The 22,307-nt window shown below is 43.2% G+C and overlaps 1 protein-coding gene across 1 annotated transcript; it reads right to left on the bottom strand.

The window, feature by feature from the left end:
* Window positions 1-299: 299 nt before the first annotated feature.
* Window positions 300-21,322, bottom strand: cnstb (consortin, connexin sorting protein b). The gene is made up of 8 exons (XM_061812683.1): window positions 21,117-21,322; window positions 14,999-15,029; window positions 11,381-11,467; window positions 11,196-11,304; window positions 8,688-8,752; window positions 7,298-7,518; window positions 3,038-3,182; window positions 300-2,859 (listed from the first exon to the last, which is right to left on the bottom strand). Exons 1-8 carry the CDS (start codon window positions 21,234-21,236, stop codon window positions 2,651-2,653), a joined length of 987 nt encoding a protein of 328 aa, XP_061668667.1. The 5' UTR covers window positions 21,237-21,322; the 3' UTR covers window positions 300-2,650.
* Window positions 21,323-22,307: the final 985 nt, after the last annotated feature.

Below are 22,307 nucleotides of genomic sequence, written 5' to 3'. Positions count from 1 at the left end.
GTGTAAATTTGCTCGCACAAAAACATATTTTGATGCCTTGTTCAGTGTGCTTAGAATATTCATTCTATTAAATCCTCTCAAAATAAAAAATCTGTTAAGACCATAAGTGTTTGTGAACAGTTTAATATTCTTCTATAACCCCCCCAGTGTAAATCGTAAGAAAACCGATTTTGCGTGTGTATATTGATGTGACCTAAGCAGGGGGGTGGGTAAATTTTCTATATCCCCTTTAATCACAATACATTAGAGTATAAATATCAATTCAGTATTCATTATGATCATATTCATCCGTGCTACCAACTTTGCGGAAAAAATAAATAAATGCAATATTTCCTGCACTAGTCATACTCCCTTGTGAACGTACCAAATAAACAAAAGGCAGATTGCGCAAATTGACAAGGCACTTGGTAAAGGAATATGCTTTACCCATTGCAATAAATGTGGAATACAGGTGAAATATAAATTTCAAACCCTAAATTGCACATCTTAACTATCCAAACCATGTTGAGGTTGCATAAATATACTTTATAGTCCGTCATCATTTCAGTGTTATTCAGTCATGTGTATAGAAAAAGTAAACCTTTTATTTATGTTTGCAATTACGCTCGCCCTGCATTGGTCCTTTGGTATTATGACGTAAACTGGATATGCTCATTAATCTAAACACAGAAACATAAATTTCAAGGATAAACCTGAAAACATTGGGCATCTATGAGCACTAAAAAAACACAAAGGCAATGCAAGTACCTGAGTGAGGTGCCTGTAAAATGGAAAATATTGCATCCATGAAAACCTGTGTAGAATGAGGCCTGCTTTCAAAATCCTTGATGCACGCACTGCTGCGCTTATGCAGATTGTTGGACCCTGGTGATGGTAAATATATACTCACAGCTGGGCACACCCTAGTTATGACTTCCCTCGGAGAGCTATTATGACTATGAACCCCTATGAAAGAAGTATCACCTCATAGATTTAGACAAAACCAATTGAAGAGTAACTAGTTATAAAATCAGAAGCCTATTCAAAAATAACATTCTTAAGCCTTTTCAAAAATGACATTAACTATGATATTACTTTTCAAATTGAGATTGGTCACAAAAATACTTGCAATCTATCGCAACATTACTTTGAAACACAATTAGCAATTTGGATTCACTTTCGTGGGCCACATAAAATGAAGTGGCAGGATGAATCTGCCCCTGCGACATCAGCTTTGACACCTGCGCCTTACAGTATTGACTGATAGCGTGTATTTTATTACTATCTTGTGAGGTAAAACCAATCCATGACACCTGCGCCTTACAGTATTGACTGATAGTAATAATGTGTATTTTATTACAACCTTGTGAGGTAAAACGAATCCATCCATGTTCCATCCCATTCTTATTGCAGCTGACTTCGGGTGCAAGTCTAAAAATCAACGGGTTTGGCCCTGGTTGGTACTTGGCCCAGGCAGTCTGTGACTGGTAGTCTGGATCGGTCACACGCCAATCACAGGGAACATAGAGACAAACATTCTCTCAACTGCATTTTGCAAGAATTACGATGTGAATGCATAATTTAGGCCAGAGCACCGGTTTTAGAGTCTTCAGTTGTCCTAAAATGCATGTTTTGGGCATGTGGAAGTACCTAAAAATAAAAATAAAAACATACAAATTCCTCACAGCAGGTCCTGAGCCCAGATTTGACCTCACAATTTTGAGGCACTTGTGCTCAGAGATTAAACCAAATTTATATCAAAAGTGCGAATGGTGTTTTCTGTGTGCGTTGCGATTGGCTTGCAACCAGTTCAGGGTGTACTCCCGCAACCCTTGTGAGGATAAGCAGCTCAGGAAATGGATGGATACATTGCTGTTTAAACTAAAACAAGGTCAGTTTTATCTCTTTGGTTCATGCAGACAACAGTTTGGATTCCTGGCCAGCATCCAAGTTTCTAGTATATTTTGCAGGGTGCTGAAGTATCCCTAAAATGAATCCCAGCACTACTAAACTTCTGATCCTGGAATTACCCATGCTGGCCACCCACCGACTACCTAGCCAGTGTCAGTATGAAGGGGTTGTGTCAGAAAGGTGACGGTGCTGAACAAAACATGCAAGTGACTTGCTGTGGTGAGCCCTCATGGGTGCTCAAAGTCACAACAAAAACAAGCTGCATTTGATCACGGGTCAGTTTTTTCTCTTTTTCTTTAAGAAATTATTTCTAAAACATCAGTGTCATGTGTCTGATCCAGATATGCAGCACTGGCTCAATTATAACAGAACAGTAAAACGGGTTTAAAATGATTGGCCCATTGTTGTTTTAAAAAAAAAAACGTATGCAATCGTGAAAATGACAATTTCCTTGTTGTATCAACACAGATAAACTCATAACACAGCCAAAAGTAATTGGAGCAAAGGACTAAAAAGAAAAAAATCCCCAAAATGCTACAAATGGGGGAAACAAGTATTTTTTTTAAATATGGACAAAGTCAAAGTTGCAAGAACCCTTGAGGTAAAGGTTTTGTCTAGGATAAATGATTAACACAAGTAAGCAATCATCTTTTGACTCGAGAATGCTTACAGCTCGGTGTTTCTCTGAGAAATTCAAACTCAACTTCTTGAGTCTTAACAAGCTGAAAATTGGTTGTCTGTGACTTCAACCCCATGTCTCTTATGTCCAGTGAGGCAGCCATTCTCCGAGCCCTTCGAAGAAACTCCCCACATTCGTCATGTAGAAGTCGAAGTTGAGACTGAAGTCGGTGCAAATGTTAGAGGCCGTGTCCACCAAAGAGCAGTAGAGCCCAGTCCCGCCTACGCTGATCACCACGGTAACAAGACACAGCAAGAGCAGGATCAAGCAGGAGTTTCCACCCAGCTCATCTGCATTGAAGACATATTCCATAGATGTAAAGCAGGATTTTGGTTTGGCTCAGTCAAAAATTACCCGATAATCATAATAAAAGAAGAAAGGCAGTTAAGTACATCTCAGAATGAGCCTACACACGCAGACTTGTCATGTCAAAGGTTGAGTGAACATTTCAAAAGCTCAGAAGCTAACCGTGTTCGATGCCATCTTCCGGCTCGCTGAAGCGGACTTTGCGTTTGGAGTTCATTTTGTTGTCCATGTTGCTGGGGGGCGGCAGACCATCCATGGATGCTCTCCTCCTCTTCAGTATCGAAACCAGACCATCAGTGCTCGGATTCTAAATTTCAAACACAAGCAAGATGATAATGGATATGAAAAGACTGGTGCTGCAAAAGTAAAGTAAGGTGAATGAGAGAATTAAATGGGACATGTCTGCTTTGTTCTTCCCAATCATCTTTAAATGGAGAATGTGAAGTGACAGCTAGAGAAAAACAAATGCCAGTTGTTTGTTTAAATTGAATTGTCAGCCGCAGCAGCCACCGCGAGCATCTTGAGCTTCAACATTCATCCATTCCAATGTTTTGTTACTGGGACATCAGTTCTGTTCTTCTGTCTCATCACAACAACTTGGGATGTAGACAGTGCAACAAGAGGGAATAAAACTTTGGACCTTCCTTCCAAACTGAGGGGACCATGCAGCTTTTAATTCTCTCACTTTATACACCTTGAAACCACCAACGGGTTTCTTGTGGAATAGCAGGCGTCCAACGTCAGTTCTGAGGATCCAGGTTCAATCCCAGTGTGGAATTAGCGTGTTCTTTCCGTGCTTGTGTGGGTTTCCTCCGGGCAATCCGGTTTCTTCACACATCCCAAAAACACGCAACATTAATTGGACACTCTAAATTGCCCCTAGGTGTGATTGTGAGTGCGACTGTTTGTCCCTATGTTCCCTGCGATTGACTGGCAACCAGTTAGGGGCGTACCCTGCCTCCTGCTCATTGACAGCTGGGATGGCCTCTGGCACTCCCACAACCCTTGTGAGGATAAGCGGGAAGAAAATGGATGTATGGATAAAATGAATGTAATAATTCCAGTGTTGCCTGGAAGTCTTGAATAAGTGCATGGTAAGATGCACAGTATTCATACATACCCTTAAACCCCGTTAGATAAAACCTAACCTGAACTATGGGAAATCTTGTTATATTGTGTGTTTATATATATATATATATATATAGCCATTCAGTAATAAAAGCCACATCATGCATACAGATCTAACGCCGTATTGTACTGAGAGCCCACCAATGCACAGCGTGACCTTTTCACAAGTTACGAAGCAAACAATGCAAACTATTGTGGACTGTAAATGAAAGGCTGCTCCATGCTTCCTGCTCGTGTTTTCCTTATACAGGCCTTCATGCACACTCTAGTGTATCAGCTTTTTCATTTATATGTATTGAAGTGATGCTCAACGCGATCGTAGTTTGTATGTGTGACTACACCTTTATAAAAGACAAGGTATTATTTTGATGATTCATCTGTACACCAATATACTGTACATGCATTTTATATACCACTTATCCTGTTTAGGTTCACAGCAGAGGTCTATGCAAATATAAGGAGCTTATTGAATGTGTATGGATCCCACACCTAATGGACAAGGTCAGTGGTGTGAACCACTAAACTCACAATGCCCCACTTTTAAAAGAGATTGTATTACAACCATCTATGTTCTAGATCTTGTATTCTCGTGAGGGTTATGCATGAACTGGAGCCTATCCCAGCTGTGGTAAACACCCTGGATTGGTAAGCATTCAATCACAGGCCACATATAAAATAATAATTCACACTATTGAACTCACACCTTACAATGTCCAGTAAAAGTCCCAAGTTGTTCACAACCGTGCTACATTTGAATGATTAAAAAAGAATAAAAATAGGTACAGTGGTACCTCAGAGTTCAAAAAAGTGTTCAAAGACCGATTTGTTCTTTTCTTTTTGGCTTGTCCAGTTAAGGGTCGCCACAGCAGGTCATGGCAGATGTACGCATATTTGTTTGGTGCAGTTTTACACCAGATGCCCTACCTGATGCAACCCCTCTGCATTTTAGCCGGGGAGAGAAGTTTACAGCACCTGGTATTCCCAGGCGGTGTTCCGTCCAAGTACTAACCAAGGCCAAACCCGCTGATTTTTTTGGCCCAAGTCTTATTCTAAGTCCGATCTTAAATGTCTACTGAACATGTGGAACCATGCTTCAGTGGAAAAACTACTTTGATACCATCTTTTTTGTGCCTATACATTGCTACATGTTCGAGTCACAAAAAATCTATCCAGTTAAAGCATCCAGGTCAGAGCAGGGCTTCCCACACCGCAATAGGAGAAGGTAGCCACCAGGTAGCTCATGAGCTAAGAAGCTCCCGGGGCTCCTCTCAGTCTGCGAACAGGCTTGTCTCCAAGGCGTCCCCTCCCCTCAAGCTCTCATGTGAGACCATGTAGTAAAAGAAACATAAAACATGATGATTGGACACTTCCCCTCCTCGAGCCGTCACCTTATCGTGGTGGAGGGGTTTGTGTGTCCTGATGATCCAAGGAGCTAAGTTGTCTGGGGCTCCATGCCCCTGGTAGGGTCACCCATGGCAAAAAGGTCTTAGGTGAGGGACCAGACAAAGTACAACTCCAAAACTCAGATGACAAGTACAAAAATTGGGCCTTGGTTTCCCTTGGCCGGACACGGGTCACCTTGAGAGGGGTTGGACTCTGTTCCACTCTGGAGTTGCCCCCAGTGAGAGACACCGAGCAGGTGTGGGTATACTTATTGCCTCCCGGCTTTGGTCATGTCCCAGAGGCGGATGACATTGAGTCCGAGTGGACGATGTTTCGCACCTCCATTCCTGAAGCGTCCAACCGACGCTGTGCCCGTATGGTGGTCAGTGCCTGTTGTGGCGTCAACCCGCGAACACGTTGGTGGACACCAACAGTGAGGGATGGTGTCAAGCTGAAGGACTCGTATCTGCCATTTTTGGCCTGTGGGACTCCTAAAGCAGCTGATAGGTACCGGCTGGCCAAGCAGAATGCAGCTTCAGTGGTCACTGAGGCAAAAACCCGGGCATGGGAGGAGTTCGGTGAGGCCATGAAGAATAAGTTGACTTTGAGGAAATGGTGGTCCACCGTCCGATGTCTCAGGAGGGGAAGTAGTGCACCGTCAACACCATTTATAGTGGGGATGGAGCACTACTGACCTCAACTGGGGAGGGGGGGGGGGGGGGGAATATTTCGAAGACCTCCTCAATACCACCAACATGCCTCCACATGAGGAAGCTGAGTCTGGGTGCTCTGAGGCGGGCTCTTCTATCTCTGGAGTTGAGGTCACCGAGGTAGTTAAAAAGCTCCTTGGTAGCAGGCCCCAGGGGTGGATGAGATTCGCCCGGAGTTCCAAAAGGTTCTTTATGTTCTGTGGCTGTCCTGATTGACACACCTCTGCAACATCGCGTGGACTTCGGGGACAGTAGTGCCTCTGGATTGGCAGACTGGGGTCGTGGTCCTCCATTTTAAGAAGGGTGACCGGAGGGTGTGTTCCAACTATAGGGGATCACAATCCTCACCCTCCCTGGTAAGGTCTATTCAGGGATACTGGAGAGGGGGTCCGTCGGGAGGTCGAATCTCAGATTCAGGAGGAGCAATGTGGTTTTCGTCCTGGCCATGGCATAAGCATAAGTAACAATACAATCTTAATTTACTGTCACAATATCATTGAAAAATAGTCATGTGTTAGCCAAAAATGATTTCTTTAAATTGTTTTGAAAGGTTTTTACTTTTATTTATCATATTTTTCTAAAGTAACAGTAATCCAATACAATTTTTGATTACTCTGCCCACCTCCGTTGTGGAGTTCTTCATCAATGTGTCCCTGCCGATTGACTGAAAAACGAAAGCACAATCCACGCCGTGAACTCATTTAGAGAACTCAGGGTGTAGAGTTGTGCCTGTGAATACTGATGTTTAAAAATGTAGTTTTCTGTAAGCGTAAAGGAACTTCTTCATTATGATTCACTGTGGCCACCCTGGATCCACCCAGCCTGAGCTCCACTCGGTTACATAACAGAACAGAGTTCAGCCTGAAGTGCTCATTAGGTACAGCTGATTTATTCCATGCCCTAGCAGACAGTCTACAACCCTGCAGCCAGGACACGATGACTTGGCCCCGGCTGAGAAACACAGCACAATCCCCATGTGTCTCAGGACTAGGGTGGAGGACTTGAGATGATGTCATAAGGGAGGCCAAGCATTGAGAGTATCCCTGCAAAGGCTTAATGGCTGCGGGCTGGGGCAGGGTGGAGTTTGCAAACATAACATCTACCGTAATTCCATGCATGTGTCAAGGAAGAGTGAGATCAGCTCAGAGTAAGAAAGGAAGGAAGGAAGGAAGGAAGTTAGAAGTGTGAAGGTCTTTCGTACCTCATCTGCATGGCAAAGTCTATCCAGGTCCGTGTCTGATGCCTGGGGAACTCCTGCTGTCCACTCCACCTTCAATTCCTCCTCTTGGTCCTCTACTTCTTTCATTTGCTCGTACGGCTCTTCTTCACTTCCATGTTTAGGATGCTTAGGTTGACCTGACTTGGACTTCATGTTTGCCACTTGTTCATCATCCTCTCTGTGTGGTATTTCATGCTTGAATGCTGCAACGCATGCATCATCGACATTGTAGTACCTATCACGCATTAACTCCACATAGATTTTAATGAGATGTGTTACAAGAATGGCTTTACAAACTGTGCAACTAAAAGGATTCAAATGAAATTTGCTTTTATTTTTTCACAAATTGTTAATGCTCGCTCCATATTTAATGCTCAATTTATTTATTTATTTATTTATTTAAGGTGGGGGTGGTGGAGGAGGGGAATAAATAAATATTTAGCTGGAAATAAAAAAATATTGCAAATGCTGTAAAAAAAAAAAAAAAAAAAAAAAAAGATTGTGTAACTTTTGCATCCCAGGGCTGTATGTTTTTTATTGAACATTTGTACGAGGTTATTTGTAGGCAAGAAAAAAATGTGAAATATTTTTAATTATATAATTGTAAATTATTTTCACTTTTATTTATTTATTTCTACTGAAATTATTCCTAATTCATAGATTATTCAAATAAGTGAGATGTCAAATGCATTAACTAATATTCACAAAATCTTGAACAATTATTTTAAATGATAAGAATACAACATGAACAATACTTGAAATATACATCATTTACCAAATTTTTGGGGGGTACATAAATTGATACAACAAATATTACAGGTCTCCTTATACTGCAAATGTTTGGTGAGCTGTATTCAAAAGAAGAGCAGCAGAAACCCGGACTAAGATGTTGAGATAGTATAAAATTATTTGGACCAGGACTTTAATGTGTAGGTTTTTTTTTTTTTTTTTTTTGCATTCATTAAAATGATTAATAGCAAATAACAGATTAAAGTGCATAAACATTTCATCCATTTACTGAGCTGCTTATCCTCACAATGGTCACAAGAGTTCTGGAGCCTATCCCTGCTGTCAACGGGCAGGAGGCGGGGTACACCCTGAATTGGTTGGCAGCCAATCGCAGGGCACATGGAGACAGACAAGAATCGCACTCACAATCACACCTAGGGGCAATTTTAGAGTGTGCAATTAATGTTGCATATTTTTGGGATGTGGGAGGAAACCGGAGTGCCCGCAGCAAAACCCATGCAGGCATGGGGAGAACATGCAAACTCCACATAGGCAGGGCTGGGATTTTCCATTACAAAAGTGACTGAGGTTTTGTAGTTCCTTTGTCAACAACACAGAAAGAAATAGTTGGCTTGACCCTTACCCCGAGAAGATGCCTCTTTCTTGATTTGAATGTCTATTAGTGTTATATCCTCACTCCCAGATGGGCTGATTCCAGAGACAAAGACAAAGGAAAACCACAAGCATGTAAAAGACAAAGTTAATCAACATGAGCTGATGAAACACAAATATGAACAGTCTATAAAAGTTAGAGGTCATTGTACTGGTGTTAAGAAAAATGAGTCTGAAGCCATCCATCCATTTCCTGCGCCGCTTATCCTCACAAGGGTCACGGGTGTGCTTGACCTATCCCACCAACATTGGGTAGCCAGTCAATCGCAGGGCGCATGCAGACAGACAACAGTCACCCTCATAATCACACTGGGGGAGAATTTAAAGTCTCAAATTCATGCATGTTTTTAAGATGTGGGAGGAAACTAGAGTGGCTGGAGAAAGCCCACACAGGCACGGGGACAACATGCCAACTCCACACAGGCAGGGCCAGGGAGTTCTCAGAACTGTGAACGATGATTTTAAAATTGAAAATACTCTCGCTTTGACATACTATAGTTCTTTGACACCAAAACACCAGAAGATGGCACCAAAGCACTACTTTTATATTAGACAAGACTTTGGTCTGAGCACAAAAGCACCATTCCATGTATTATCCTGAATCAGATGCACCTGTGTGAGGTCGTTAGCAGCATAAAGACACCTGCACACCCCATACAATCAGTAAGACTCAAACTTGTAACATTGCCAAGACCAAAGAGCTGCCCATAGACCCCAGAGACAAAATTGTACAAGTTGGTAATACACTAAGACGCCAGGGTTTGAAATCATGGGAGAAGGCTTTGTGGCCAACACTCTAACCAGTTGCCCAACCATGCCACTAAGACTGAAGCCCTACTACCTTTTTCGCACTGGGAGCTACAAACCCAATTCCACTGAAGTTGGGACGCTATGTTGAAGAGAATACGATGATTTTCAAATCATGTTCAATGTACATTTAATTGAATACACTAAAAAGATGAGATATTTAATGTTCAAACTGATTAACTTATTTGAAGACTAATTTGGCTGCAAAATGTTCCAAAAAAAGCTGGGACAGGTGACAGAAAAGATAGTATAAAATGAGCTTCCCTGAATTGCTAGGTTATTCACAAAAAAGATGGGGCGAGGTTCACCTCTTTGTAAACAGGTGTGTGAGAAAATGGTCAAAGAGTTTAGGGACAATGTTCTTCAACATACAATTTCAGGGAATTTAGGAATGTCATCATTTATTGTCCATAATATAATCAAATGTTTCAGAGAATCTGTAGAAATCGCAGCAAGTAAGCAGCAAGGCTGAAAACTAACAATGAATGCCCATGACCTTCGATCCCTCCGGCACCACTGCATCAAAAACCAACATCACTGTGACTGCCAGACCTGTCTCCCATTGAAAATCTGTGGCGTATTATGAAGCATAAAATGTGACAACAGAGACCCCAGACTGTTGAACAACAGAAGCTGTACATCAAGCAAGAATGGGAAAGAATTCCACCTCCAAAGCTTCAACAACTAGTGTTCTCAGTTCCCAAATGTTTATTAAATGTTGTTAAAAGGTGATGTAACATTGTGGTACGCATGACCCTGACCAAGCTTTTTTGGAACTTGTTGCAGCCATAAAATTCTAAGTTAATGAGTATTTGATCACAAATGATGTCTTTAGAACTTTTTACTGATTATGATTTCCAAAAGCAATTTGAAATGTGGACTCATCAGACCACTGCAAACCTTTCCAATTTGCGTCCATCCATCTCAGATGGGATCGCCCTAGAGAACCCAGCACCGTTTCTGGATGTTGTTGACATGTCGCTTTCCACATTAGCATTTGAATTTGTAATTATAGATGTGGCGGTGAACTGTATTAACTGCGTTAACTATGTGAGCTCAGGAAAACCTCCGCAAACCATTGCTGAAGCGTTCCTATCCGTTCTGCCTGAGGGATCAAAGGTCATAGGTACACAATGTTGGTTTTTGTCCTTGGCATTTATGTGCAGATTTCTCCAGACTTTCTATTTTTATGATACTATGGACAGTAGACGATTAAATCCCTAAATTTGTAAAAACCTCAATCTTTCGGAGATGCTTCTTTCATACCCAATCTTGACACTTTTTGACATTTGTGATTCAATATATTTTTTTAATTTACTTTTTACAGTGTAGCGCCTTCGTGGGATTGGATTTGTATAAGAAAGGGCTTTTCCGCCATCTTGTTTCATCTTGTACCTTCTTAGTGTTTAAAAAAAATTACAGTACAGTATGTGTACAGGCTGCGGGAGGCCCCGTAGCTCAGTGGTTAGAGCATGGGTTTGGTAAACCAGGGGTTGTGGGTTCATATCCCACTGGGGCCTCCACTCCCTGAGAAGGGTTGCGTCAGGAAGGGCATCCGGCGTAAAAATTGTGCCAAACATATATGTGCGTTCATCTGAGATGACACGCTGTGGCGATCCCGAAAGGGATAAGCCGAAAGAAACCAGCATGTGTACAGGCTGCGATGACTCACCTGAGATGTGTCCCACAGATGTGTCTAAGCGTCTCAATCTGTTTCTGATTGATGTTGTCAGTTTCAGCGGGCAGATGGATGTCAGCATCCTTCTCTTTGCAGCAGCTCTCTGCAAGTACAGAAAATATTGAGCATATGTCCATATTTTCCCAAAACACCAAATTAGAAAGGAATGTTTGCAGTACCCCAGTTTTCCTGCACGACAGTGAGGTTGAAAAGAACACGTTCATGGTAGAGCTTCTCTAGCTGGAGAAGCTGGATGGCCAACTGGTCTGGTGACAGAAGCAGTTAAAGACATTCAACCCGTTCAAGGCTTCTCCTTTAGGCCTTGTCTCTTGCCACACTTGAAGCATTAACAGAGACACGTGACGCTACATCGTGTGAGCATGAGACAAAAGTATGGCGACACGCCCACAGACAGATAAACAGACCTGGAATTGTTTTGACATGGAATGTACGCAAGCAGGCAAGCCTTAATGGATTTTGCTGTGTGCACTGAGGCACAGCCATGCTAGAACATAAAAGCATCTTCCCAAAAAGTTTAAAGACTATAAAAAAGGAGTTTTCACATATTGTTGAAATAAATTGAACTTCTGTCATTTAATTAATTAGGTGAAGTCTAATGCTTGTGTGTAGTGACATTTATTTTACTAGTACAAAAATTTGATCTTGGTTTCCCCTGCACGGACGCGGCTCACCGGGGCCAGGCCTTCAAGGTGAGGCTCAAAGCCGACCGCCTGGTGGCTGGGCCTGCACCCATGGGGCTCGGCCGGGCACAGCCCGAAAGGGTAAAATGGGTCCCCCTTCACAGGGGCTCACCACTTGTGAGAGGGGCCATAGAGGTCAGGTGCGATGTGAGCTGGGCAGTGGCCAAAGGCGGGTACCTTGGCAATCCGGTCTCCGGCTACAGAAACTTGGTCAAGGGACATGGAATTTCCCCTTTTTGGCAGGGAAGGAGCCCCAGTTAGTGCGTGAGGTCGAGAAGTCCCAACTGGATATAGTTGGGCTCGCTTCTACACACCGCTTGGGCTCTAGCACCACTCCTCTTGAGAGGGGCTGGACTGTGGATAAACTGATTGCCCCCCAGCTCGGGGCCTGTATGTCGGGGTTTGGATGAGACGGTAGCCTCCCTCCGCCTTCAGGTAGGGGGACAGGTCCTGACTGTTGTTTGTGCTTATGCACCAAACAGCAGTTCAGAGTACCCACCCTTATTGGAGTCCTGAAAGGGAGTGCTGGAGAGCGACCCCTCTGTGGACTCCATCATTCTGCTGCAGGACTTCAACGCCCATGGGGGCAATGACAGTGAGACCTGGAAGGGCGTGATTGGGAAACTTTTTCCTCCTTCCTTTCCTCCTAGACTTCTGTCCTCATCAGGGATTGTCCATAGCGAACACCATGTTCAGGCATAAGGGTGTTCACATGTCCATCTGGCACAAAGACACCCTAGGTTGCAGTTCGATGATGGATTTTGTGGTCATGTCATTGGACTTGCGACCACTTGTCTTGGACACTCTGGTGAAGAGAGGGGCGGAAAATGTCAACTGATCACTGATCACCTGGTGGTGAGTTGACTCCGATGGTGGGGGAAGATACCAACCCGATGTGGCAGGCTCAAACATATTGTGAGGGTCTGCTGGGAATGGCTGGCAGATTCCCTTGTCAGAAAGAATTTCAACTTCCACCTCTGAAAGAACTTTGCACATGTCCCAGAGGAGGACAGGGACATTGAGCCCAAGTGTACGATGTCCCGCACCTCCATTGCTGAGGCGGGCGATGGGAGCTTTGGCCGTAAGGTGGTCGGTGCCTGTTGTGGCAGCAAACCGCGAACATGTTGGTGGACACCAACAGTGAGGGATACTGTCAAGGTGAACAAGGAGTCCTATCAGGCATTCTTGGCCTGAGGCAAAAACCCGGGCATGGGAGGAGTTCGGTGAGGCCTAATGGAGAATGACTTTAAGACAGCTTAAAGGAAATTTTGGTCCACCGTTCAGTGTTTCAGGAGGGGGAAGCAGTGCACTGTCAACACTGCTTATAATGGGGATGGGACACTGCTGACGTCAACTCGGGTTGTTGTGAGTCAGTGTAGAAAATACTTCGAAGGCCTCCTCAATTCCACCAACACGCCTTCACATGAGGAAGCTGAGTCTGGGTGGTCTGAGGCAGGCTCTTCAATCTCTGGGGTTGAGTTCACCGAGGTGGTTAAAAAGCTCCTTGGTACCAGGCCCCAGGGGTGGATGAGATTCACCCGGAGTTTCTAAAGGCTCTTGATGCTGTGAGGCTGTCCTGGGTGACCCGCCTCTACAACATCGCGTGGACATCAGGGACAGTGCCTCTGGATTGGCAGACTGGGATGGTGATCCCCCTTTTTAAGAAGGATGACCAGAGAGTGTGTTCCAACTATAGGGGGATCACACTGCTCAGCCTCCCTGGTAAGGTCTATTCAGGGGGACTGGAGAGGAGGGTCCATTGGGAAGTCAAATCTCAGATTCAGGAGGAGCAATGGTGTTTTTGTCCTGGCCGTGAAACAGTGGACCAGCTCTACACCCTCGGCAGAATCCTCAAGGGTGCGTGGGAGTTCGCCCAAACAGTCTACATGTGTCTTGTGGACTTGGAGAAGGCGGTTGACCGTGTCCCTCAGGGAGTCCTGTGTGGGGTTCTTCATGTGGGGGGTTCTTCAGGAGTATGGGGTACTGAACCCCCTGATACGAGCAGTTTGTTCCCTGTACAACCATTGTCAGAGTTTGGTCCGCATTGCCGGCAATAATTCGGACTGATTTCTTTAAGAGTTGGTCTCCGCCAAGGCTGCCCTTTGTCACCGATTAAGTTCATAACATTTATGGATGGAATCTCTAGGCACCGCCAAGGCGTAAGGTGTGTCCAGTTTGGTGGCCTCAGCATCACATCGCTGCTCTTTGCAGATGATGTGGTTCTGTTGGCTTCATCAAGCCGTTATCTCCCACTCTCACTGGAGTGGTTGGCAGCCGAGTGGGAACCGGCTGGGATGAGAATCAGCACCTCCAAATCTGAGACCATCGTCCTCAGTCGGAAAAGGGTGACGTGCCTTCTCCAGGTCGGGGATGAGATCCTTCCCCAAGAGGAGGAGTTCAAGTATCTTGGGGTCTTGTTCACGAGTGAGGGAAGAATGGAGCGGGAGATCGATAGACAGATCGGTGCAGCATCTGCAGTGATGCGAACTTTGTATCGGTCCATTGTGGTGAAGAGGGAGCTAAGTCAAAAGGCAAAGCTCTCAATTTACCACTCGGTCTACGGTCCTACCCTCACCTATGGGCACGAGCTATGGGTTGTGACCAAAAGAACAAGATCCCGGATACAAGCGGCAGAAATGAGTTTTCTCCGCAGGGTGTTTGGGGTGAGAAGCTCGGGGCTCAGTGTCGAGCCACTGCTCCTCTGCATTGAGAGGAGCCAGATGAGGTGGCTGGGGCATCTGATTCGAATGCCTCCCGAACGCCTCCCTGGTGAGGTGTTCCGGGCATATCCCACTGGAAAGAGACCCTAGGGATGACCCAGGACACGCTGGAGACTGTCTCTCAGCTGGCTTGGCAATGCCCCGGGATCCCTCCTGAAAAGCTGGAAGAAGTGGCTGGGAAAGGGAAGTCTGGTATCCTTGCTGAAGCTACTTCCACCGCGAACCCACCCAGAAAAGTGGGAGAAAATGGATCGATGGATGCACATTTATTTTCATGTTTTTGACATGCATTATATTATATAAGATGGAGACCGCATTGGGTATTTGTACTGTACAAAATATATACAAAATTACTTCTGTTTTATTGAAAGGATACAATCTTCTTGGAGTGCACAGGTCTCTGCGATCTGAAATGAAAACCCCATTTAACATACAGCAACACAAAAAGCTGTGGAGGATTTTACCCTTGAGACTTTAAAACAAAAAAACTAAACCCTCGACAGAGCACAGTACACAATCAAATTAGGATGTTCAGCCACAGGTGGATGATTTCATGTGATTTCATGTGTGTTGTGTTGTATTGGGCATTACGGTGACTCAGCTGGAAAGCATTGGCCTCACAGTTCTGAGGTCCCGGGTTCAATCCCAGACCCGCCAGTGTGGAGTTTGCATGCTCTCCTCGTGCCTGCATGGATTTTCTCCCGGCACTTCGATTTCGTCCCACATCCCAAAAACTTGCACCATTAATTGGAAACTCTAAATTGCCCCGAGGTGTGATTGTGAGTGGGACTGTTTGTCTCTGTGTGCCCTGAGATCAACTGGCAATCAGTTCAGGGTGTAGCCCGCCTCCTACCCGTTGACAGCTGGCATAGCCTCCAGCACTCCCAGCGACCATTGTGAGGATAAGCGACTTTAAAAATGGATGGATGGATATATTTTTTCTGTACATAAAAAATTTATATTTTATTTTATTTCACGTGAAGAAAATAATTATTTGAACACCCTGCTATATTGCAAGTTCTCCCACTTAGAAATCATGGAGGGGTCTGACATTTTCATCGTAGTTGCGTGTCCACGGTGACAGATAATCTAAAAAGAAAAATCCAGAAATCACAATGTATGATTTTTGTCTGTCAGAAAGCCCATGACAGAGTACCAAGAGGGGAACTGTGGTACTGCATGCGTAAGTCTGGTGTGGCAGAGAAGTATGTTAAAATAGTACAGGACATGTATGATGGCAGCAGAACAATGGTGAGGTGTGCCTTAGGTGTGACAGAGGAATTTAAGGTGGAGGTGGGACTGCATCAGGGATCAGCTCTGAGCCCCTTCCTGTTTGCAGTGGTAATGGATAGGCTGACAGATGAGGTTAGACTGGAATCCCCTTGGACCATGATGTTCGCAGATGATATTGTGATATGCAGTGAAAGCAGGGAGCATGCAGAGGAATAATTAGAAAGATGGAGACATGCACTGGAAAGGAGAGGAATGAAGATTAGCCGAAGTAAAACAGAATATGTGCGTGAATGAGAAAAGTGGAGGGGGAAGAGTGAGGCTACAGGGAGAAGAGATAGCGAGGGCGGATGACTTCAAATACTTGGGGTCAACAATACAGAGCAATGGAGAGTGTGGTCAGGAAGTGAAGAAACGGGTCCAAGCAGGTTGGAACAGCTGGCGAAAGGTGTCTGGTGTGTTATGTGACAGAAGAGTGTCTGCTAGGATGAAGGGCAAAGTTTACAAAACAGTGGTGAGGCCGGCCATGATGTACGGATTAGAGACGGTGGCAATGAAGAAACAACAGGAAGCTGAACTGGAGGTGGCAGAAATGAAGATGTTGAGGTTCTCGCTCGGAGTGACCAGGTTGGATAGGATTAGAAATGAGCTCATTAGAGGGACAGCCAAAGCTGGATGTTTTGGAGACAAGATTCGAGAGAGCAGACTTCGATGGTTTGGACATGTTCAGAGGCGAGAGAGTGAGTATATTGGTAGAAGGATGTTGAGGATGGAGCTCCAAGGCAAAAGAGCGAGAGGAAGACCAAAGAGAAGGTTTATGGATGGGGTGAGGGAAGACATGAGGGCAGTTGGGGTTAGAGAGGAAGATGCAGGAGACAGGCTAAGATGGCAAAAGATGACACGCTGTGGCGACCCCTAACGGGACAAGTCGAAAGGAAAAGAAGAAGACAATGTATGATTTTTGTAACAATTTATTTCTGTGATACAGCTGAAAATAAGTATTTGAACACCTGAGAAAATCAATGTTAATATTTGGTATGGTAGCCTTTGTTTGTTATTATAGACGTCAAAGTTTCTTGTAGTTGTTCACCAGGTTTGCACACTGCAGGAGGGATTTTGGCCCACTCCTCCACAGTTCTCTAGATCATAGACAGGTTTCTGGTCATTGGCAAACTTAAGACAGGCCTTGACATGTGCTGGTTTAAGCAGGGAACCTTCCGTGCCATGCATGATTTCAAACCATGACGTCTTGGTGTATTATCAACAGTCACCTTGGAAACGATGGTCCCAGCTCTTTTCAAGTCATTGACCAAGTCTTGTTGTGTAGTCCTGGGCTGATTCCTCACCCTTCTAAGGATCATTGAGACCCCACGAGGTGATATCTTGCATGGGGCTCCACTCCGATTGAAACTCACCGTCATGTTTAGCTTCTTCCATTTTCTAAGGATTGCTCCAACAGTGGACCTTTTTTCGCCAAGCTGCTTGGCAATTTCTCTGTAGCCCTTTCCAGCCATGTGGAGTTGTACAATTTTGTCTCTGGTGTCTTTGGACAGCTCTTTGGTCTTGGCCATGTTACAAGTTTGAGTCTTACTGATTGTATGTGGTGGACAGGTGTCTTTATGCAGCTAACAATCTCGCACTGGCGCATCGATTCATGACAATACATGGAGTGGAGGTGGACTTTTAAAGGCGGACTAACAGGTCTTCTAGGGCCAGAATAATAGCTGATTAGGTGTTCAAAAACTTATCTGCAGCTGTATCACGCAAATAAAAAGTCATACATTGTGATTTCTGGATTTTTCTTTTCAGATTATCTCTCTCACAGTGGACATGCACCTACGATGAAAATTTCAGACCCCTCCATGATTTCTCAGTGGGAGAACTTGCAATATAGCAGTGTTCAAATACTTATTTTCTTCACTGTATATATGTTGTGTACACACACAATACAGTTTAATACAGTAATATTAGCTGCAGAGTGTTTTTCTTCAACAGTTTATTGACAAACCACCAAATGTTTAACTTTCCCCGCACTTACTCTTAATTTCTGTAAATTTCCATACATCTTGGGTTTTTTTTCATACTTTGTCATCTCATTCATTCTTTTCAGGAGTGAAAAAATACAGTTAATGAATGAGAATATCAAGTACCTGCATATAGGTATTTTTAGATGTACCTATTTTTGACCACATTTTTTTTTTGCTTTTACCTCTTTATCTCAGCAGTATTCAGTCATGAAAGTGAAAACGTCCCGGAGCACCGCTGGAATCGTTTTTCACTTTTCCCGTTGACTTCCTCGTGTGCCTGTGCAAGTTTTCTCCTGGCACTCCGGATTCCTCCCACATTCCAAAAGCATAGAGCATTAAATGGACACTCTAAATTGCCTCTAGGTGTGATTGTGACTACAGCTGTTTGTCTCAATGTGCCCTGGGATTGGCTGGCAACCAGTTCAGGGTGTACCCTGCCTCCTCCCCGCTGATAGCTGGGATAGGCTCCAGCACTCTGGTGCCCCTTGTCAGGATAAGCATCTAAGAAAATGGATGGATGAATGAAGGGAGATTATAGGCAAGCTTCTGTGACGGTATGGGGTGGGTTAGTGCCCACGGCATGAATAAATTGCACATCTGTGAAGGGACCATTTATACTTAGAGGTACATATAGGTTTGGGGAAACATATGCTGCCATCCAAGCAATGTCATTTTCAGGGACATCCCTTCTAATTCCAGAATAATAAAAAATAAAATAAAAATCATCACTTTGAATAGCAAATATAATGTCTTTGTAGTATATTAAATTGAATGAGTTGAAACTAATTTAAATATCGTATTTTCTTTAACATTTTACAAGTATAGTTAGATAAATGTGTAATAAACATGAAAAGAGAAAAAAGAGTAAAGTTGTTGTGGGGGGATAGCAAGCAATTGTGAAGCTGAGAGAAGATGGAAAATGTATTAAAACAATTGGAAAAAGTTTTCCCATCGCCATTATCACCACAGTGTAGTAAGTAGCTAATGTTGAAGAAATGTCGTACAAAATGCACGCACAAACATTGGCTACAGATACTACACAAGAAGATGTAAACTACTTATTAGCAAAAATAGGAAGGGCAGGCTGGAAATGGAAGTGGAGACAAGCTTATAATTCTGTGACATTTTAATGATTAAACTTTTCCAAAGTGATGGAAAGACTGAAGCTCAGAGGAATGAAAAGATATGCCTGTGATCCCAAAAATAGCTCATCTGTGAGGTCATGTCATGGCCTCGGCTTTTGTGGCTTTCTTCTGGATTGGGGTCACTAATCTTTTTTGATGAGATACAGCAATATAGAAGTCTACAGAAACCTTTTGTCCACTAATTTAATTAAAGATCTAACTAAACTGATAGGGGAGACCCTTCATTATGCAACAAGAACAGACCCAAAACTTTGTCAAAACAGCAACTGAGTTCATTAGAAGCTAGAGGTACCTCCATACTTGAACCCTATAGAGTATCTACAATGTATTTTACTTACTGAAGAGCGGACAGAAGGGAACAAAACAACAACCAATTGCTGAAAGAGGCTGTTTTTCAAGCATTAGAATGACAAATGCAAAAGTCTGGTGTCATGGATCTGTCCCTGATGCAGCGTCCACCTGCGTTTCGTCTTAGTGATTACAGCTCACGTATATAGATTGCCATGTGGGTGGTCTGATCTTTGCCAGATCGTTGGACTCATGTCACGTTCCCGCAACCCTTTGTCTACGTCCTTGCTATTCCATATACCGGAATCTGCCTCGATCTCGATCTTCCTCTTATGTCCGCTGATTCTGTTACTGCTGCCTTGTTGGACTGCTTGCCCGTGTACCAACTGTGGATTGAATAAAGACATCTCCCGAACTGTACCTGGTCTTGTGAGTCGTGCATTTTGGGTTCAGCCTCGTGTTCTGGTCAAGACAGTCTGGTTGTGTCCGTGGGTCAGTTTTGATGCAGTTATTCCCAGCAAAAGATTTGCAACTAAATGTGCAGTGTATATGCAGTGGAGTTCACGCTTCGGTATTTTAGGTATCTATCCTAAAATTCTGCTATTTAGGTAAAAATGTTATCTTCTAAGTTGTGTAGCTGATCCAGATGTACAGGATTTTGAAATAAAAATGGAACTGTTGCCTTCAAATGCTTCTGTAAGTGAATGAAGTGTGTGTAGCAGATTTTTCTGATGTCATAGGTTGGACAAAATTTCATAGTCTTGCAGAAGAGACAAACTCAAATATTTTGAATTTGATTTGAATTATATTTAATTTAAACAGCCACAGGGCACCAATATATCAGTTACAAAAACAGATGTAAATGTTATGATAAGATAAATGAATTTTTGTGGTTAAGCCACAATAATTAGATTGCTTTGATCAAGTCAAGACTGTCTGAGACCACATCCTATCTGAAAAACGTAAACTGCTTCATTCCACAATCCACCTGCAGGAGATTTGCTTCAGGTGTCATTAACTTTACGAAGTGACTGAGAGGAACGCCGCATCAAGTTGCCAGAAGAAAAAGGCCAGACAGGACAAAGAAGGGTAAAAGTAGGCAGTCAAATGCATACTTTTTCTAAAAAAATAATATGATAAATTGAGATCAGATGACATAAGAGTGAAATAAGAAAATAATACAATAAAATCGTATTAGTCATGATAGCAATGTCCTTTTTGCACATTCTGAGACTGCCGTATCCTACAACACATCCAACCTGAAAGACTTTTAAATACTATTTGTAATTATTAACATTTTGAAACTTTTATTTTTGATTCAATTGATGCTGATAACATGCATTTGATGGAATGAATGTCCAAGCTGCCAGGGTTTACTCCATTAACATTTTCAAGGGCCTAATTAGCATGTTTGTCGTACTGCACCATGCAATCCCTTTACGTAGCATGACAGAAGGAAATTATATTTAGTCGTCTACTTTTGAGGTGATTCATAAATGTGATTTGATATTACATGCTGTATGCGTAACCCTAAACAATTTACAAACAATGCTAAAACAACTTAAATTGTTGTGTAGATGAGATGAGATGAGGTGGGCTGGGAGGGGGCCCCATGGGGACGCTGATGTATCTAGGCCCAGAATTGCATGCTCCGCCCCTGAAGTCAGGTCTCCCCAGTACATTTGTGCATAGAGTGTAGCTAGGTGCATAACAGTATGTCACCTGATACTTAGTAAAAAGATCTGCTCCCAAAGGATTGAAGGAGAAAAAAAAAACATTGCCCCCTTTCCACACAAACACCCACCTGGTGCAGCGAGTGTGGCAGTAGTGTGTAGTCATTGTTTTCGCCGAGAGACTGGAGAGAGGCCAGCAGCTCTGGGCTGAGGCTCGGCGCTCCATACCTGGAGACACTTCCTGGAAACATAACCAGAAAACAAACACACTCACCTGCAGTTGTTCATGTCCAATTAATTATGGGTGTAGCCTTGCATGTTTCCTTACAGGAGGATTTTCAAGTGCAGGAAAATTGGCCTGGTGATGACGCGGCGACGTCTTCCATGATGTCACAAGTGTTGCGTTATGCATGATCAAGGGGGCATCCAACACGTGCCCATCACTCAAAGTGCGACAAAGCGATGATGTACGAATACTAAAGTATGATTCACAATGATGAATGCTGACCTTGGGCTGTGAGGCTAGATTAGCATCTGTTTATTGATGACACTACTATGTTACATTTTGGGATTCATTGTTTTGTTTTTTTAATTGCAAAATGCGGGTAGTATCTAATATAATTCATTTTATCGACGCAGATTTATTGCGGGGATACAAATGCATCAAAACATCTAAATCCAAAAAGTATCTGTGATGCACAAGGGAACATTGTACTGTTGTTCTTAAGAGTATTCCTATTATTTCCTAGCATCTGTCTGACTTTCTGTTCCTGCAAACTCTTCTTGCTGTGATTATGCACACAACAAACAACAGAAGTCCATTCAAAGTTGTGACAATTTGTAAAACGTCCTAGAAATTCTATGCCTCTTATTTTTGTACTTACGAAGAGTCACCTAAGTTTTTTTGCGGGTGTGGTCATATTATGTGTTGCCAATAGCTGATGCAACACTCAAGAGACATCTCCTAGTTGTGAGCATCATTGTGGTCTTTGTTCTGTCTTTTAGGCCGGGGTGTCAGATTTGGCCCATTTTACGAGTATGACTGTTTCCTTTGGAAATTACAGTGGGCCAGCCTACTGATTAGTTTGTTGCTTTTTCACTCTGTTGTACAAACCAAGAAAAAAATTTAAAATTCTATTTCCATGAATTTCATCCAGTGGACAATACCTACTTAGTTTATTCAAATATGATTGACTTAACTAAAATTCATTCATTGTTTCATGCTTGCTACTGCTATTGCATGCTTCTATTTATCTATCTATCTATCTATCTATCTATCTATCTATCTATCTATCTATCTATCTATCTATCTATCTATCTAT

The sequence above is a fragment of the Syngnathoides biaculeatus genome, chromosome 23 (genome assembly GCF_019802595.1).
Source record: "Syngnathoides biaculeatus isolate LvHL_M chromosome 23, ASM1980259v1, whole genome shotgun sequence".
Taxonomy (NCBI): domain Eukaryota; kingdom Metazoa; phylum Chordata; class Actinopteri; order Syngnathiformes; family Syngnathidae; genus Syngnathoides; species Syngnathoides biaculeatus.
Note: the sequence above shows the minus strand (reverse complement) of the source record. Positions and strands in the feature narration are given on the sequence as shown.

Coding starts and splice junctions, on each gene's coding strand:
- cnstb (XM_061812683.1), bottom strand. CDS start 21,236: ATGTTTCCAGGAAGTGTCTCCAGGTATGGAGCGCCGAGCCTCAGCCCA. Junction 11,468..14,998: donor CTGTGCACTCCAAGAAGATT/GTATCCTTTCAA, acceptor TTCTGTCACCAG/ACCAGTTGGCCATCCAGCTT. Junction 2,860..3,037: donor GGAAGATGGCATCGAACACG/GTTAGCTTCTGA, acceptor TCTTCAATGCAG/ATGAGCTGGGTGGAAACTCC.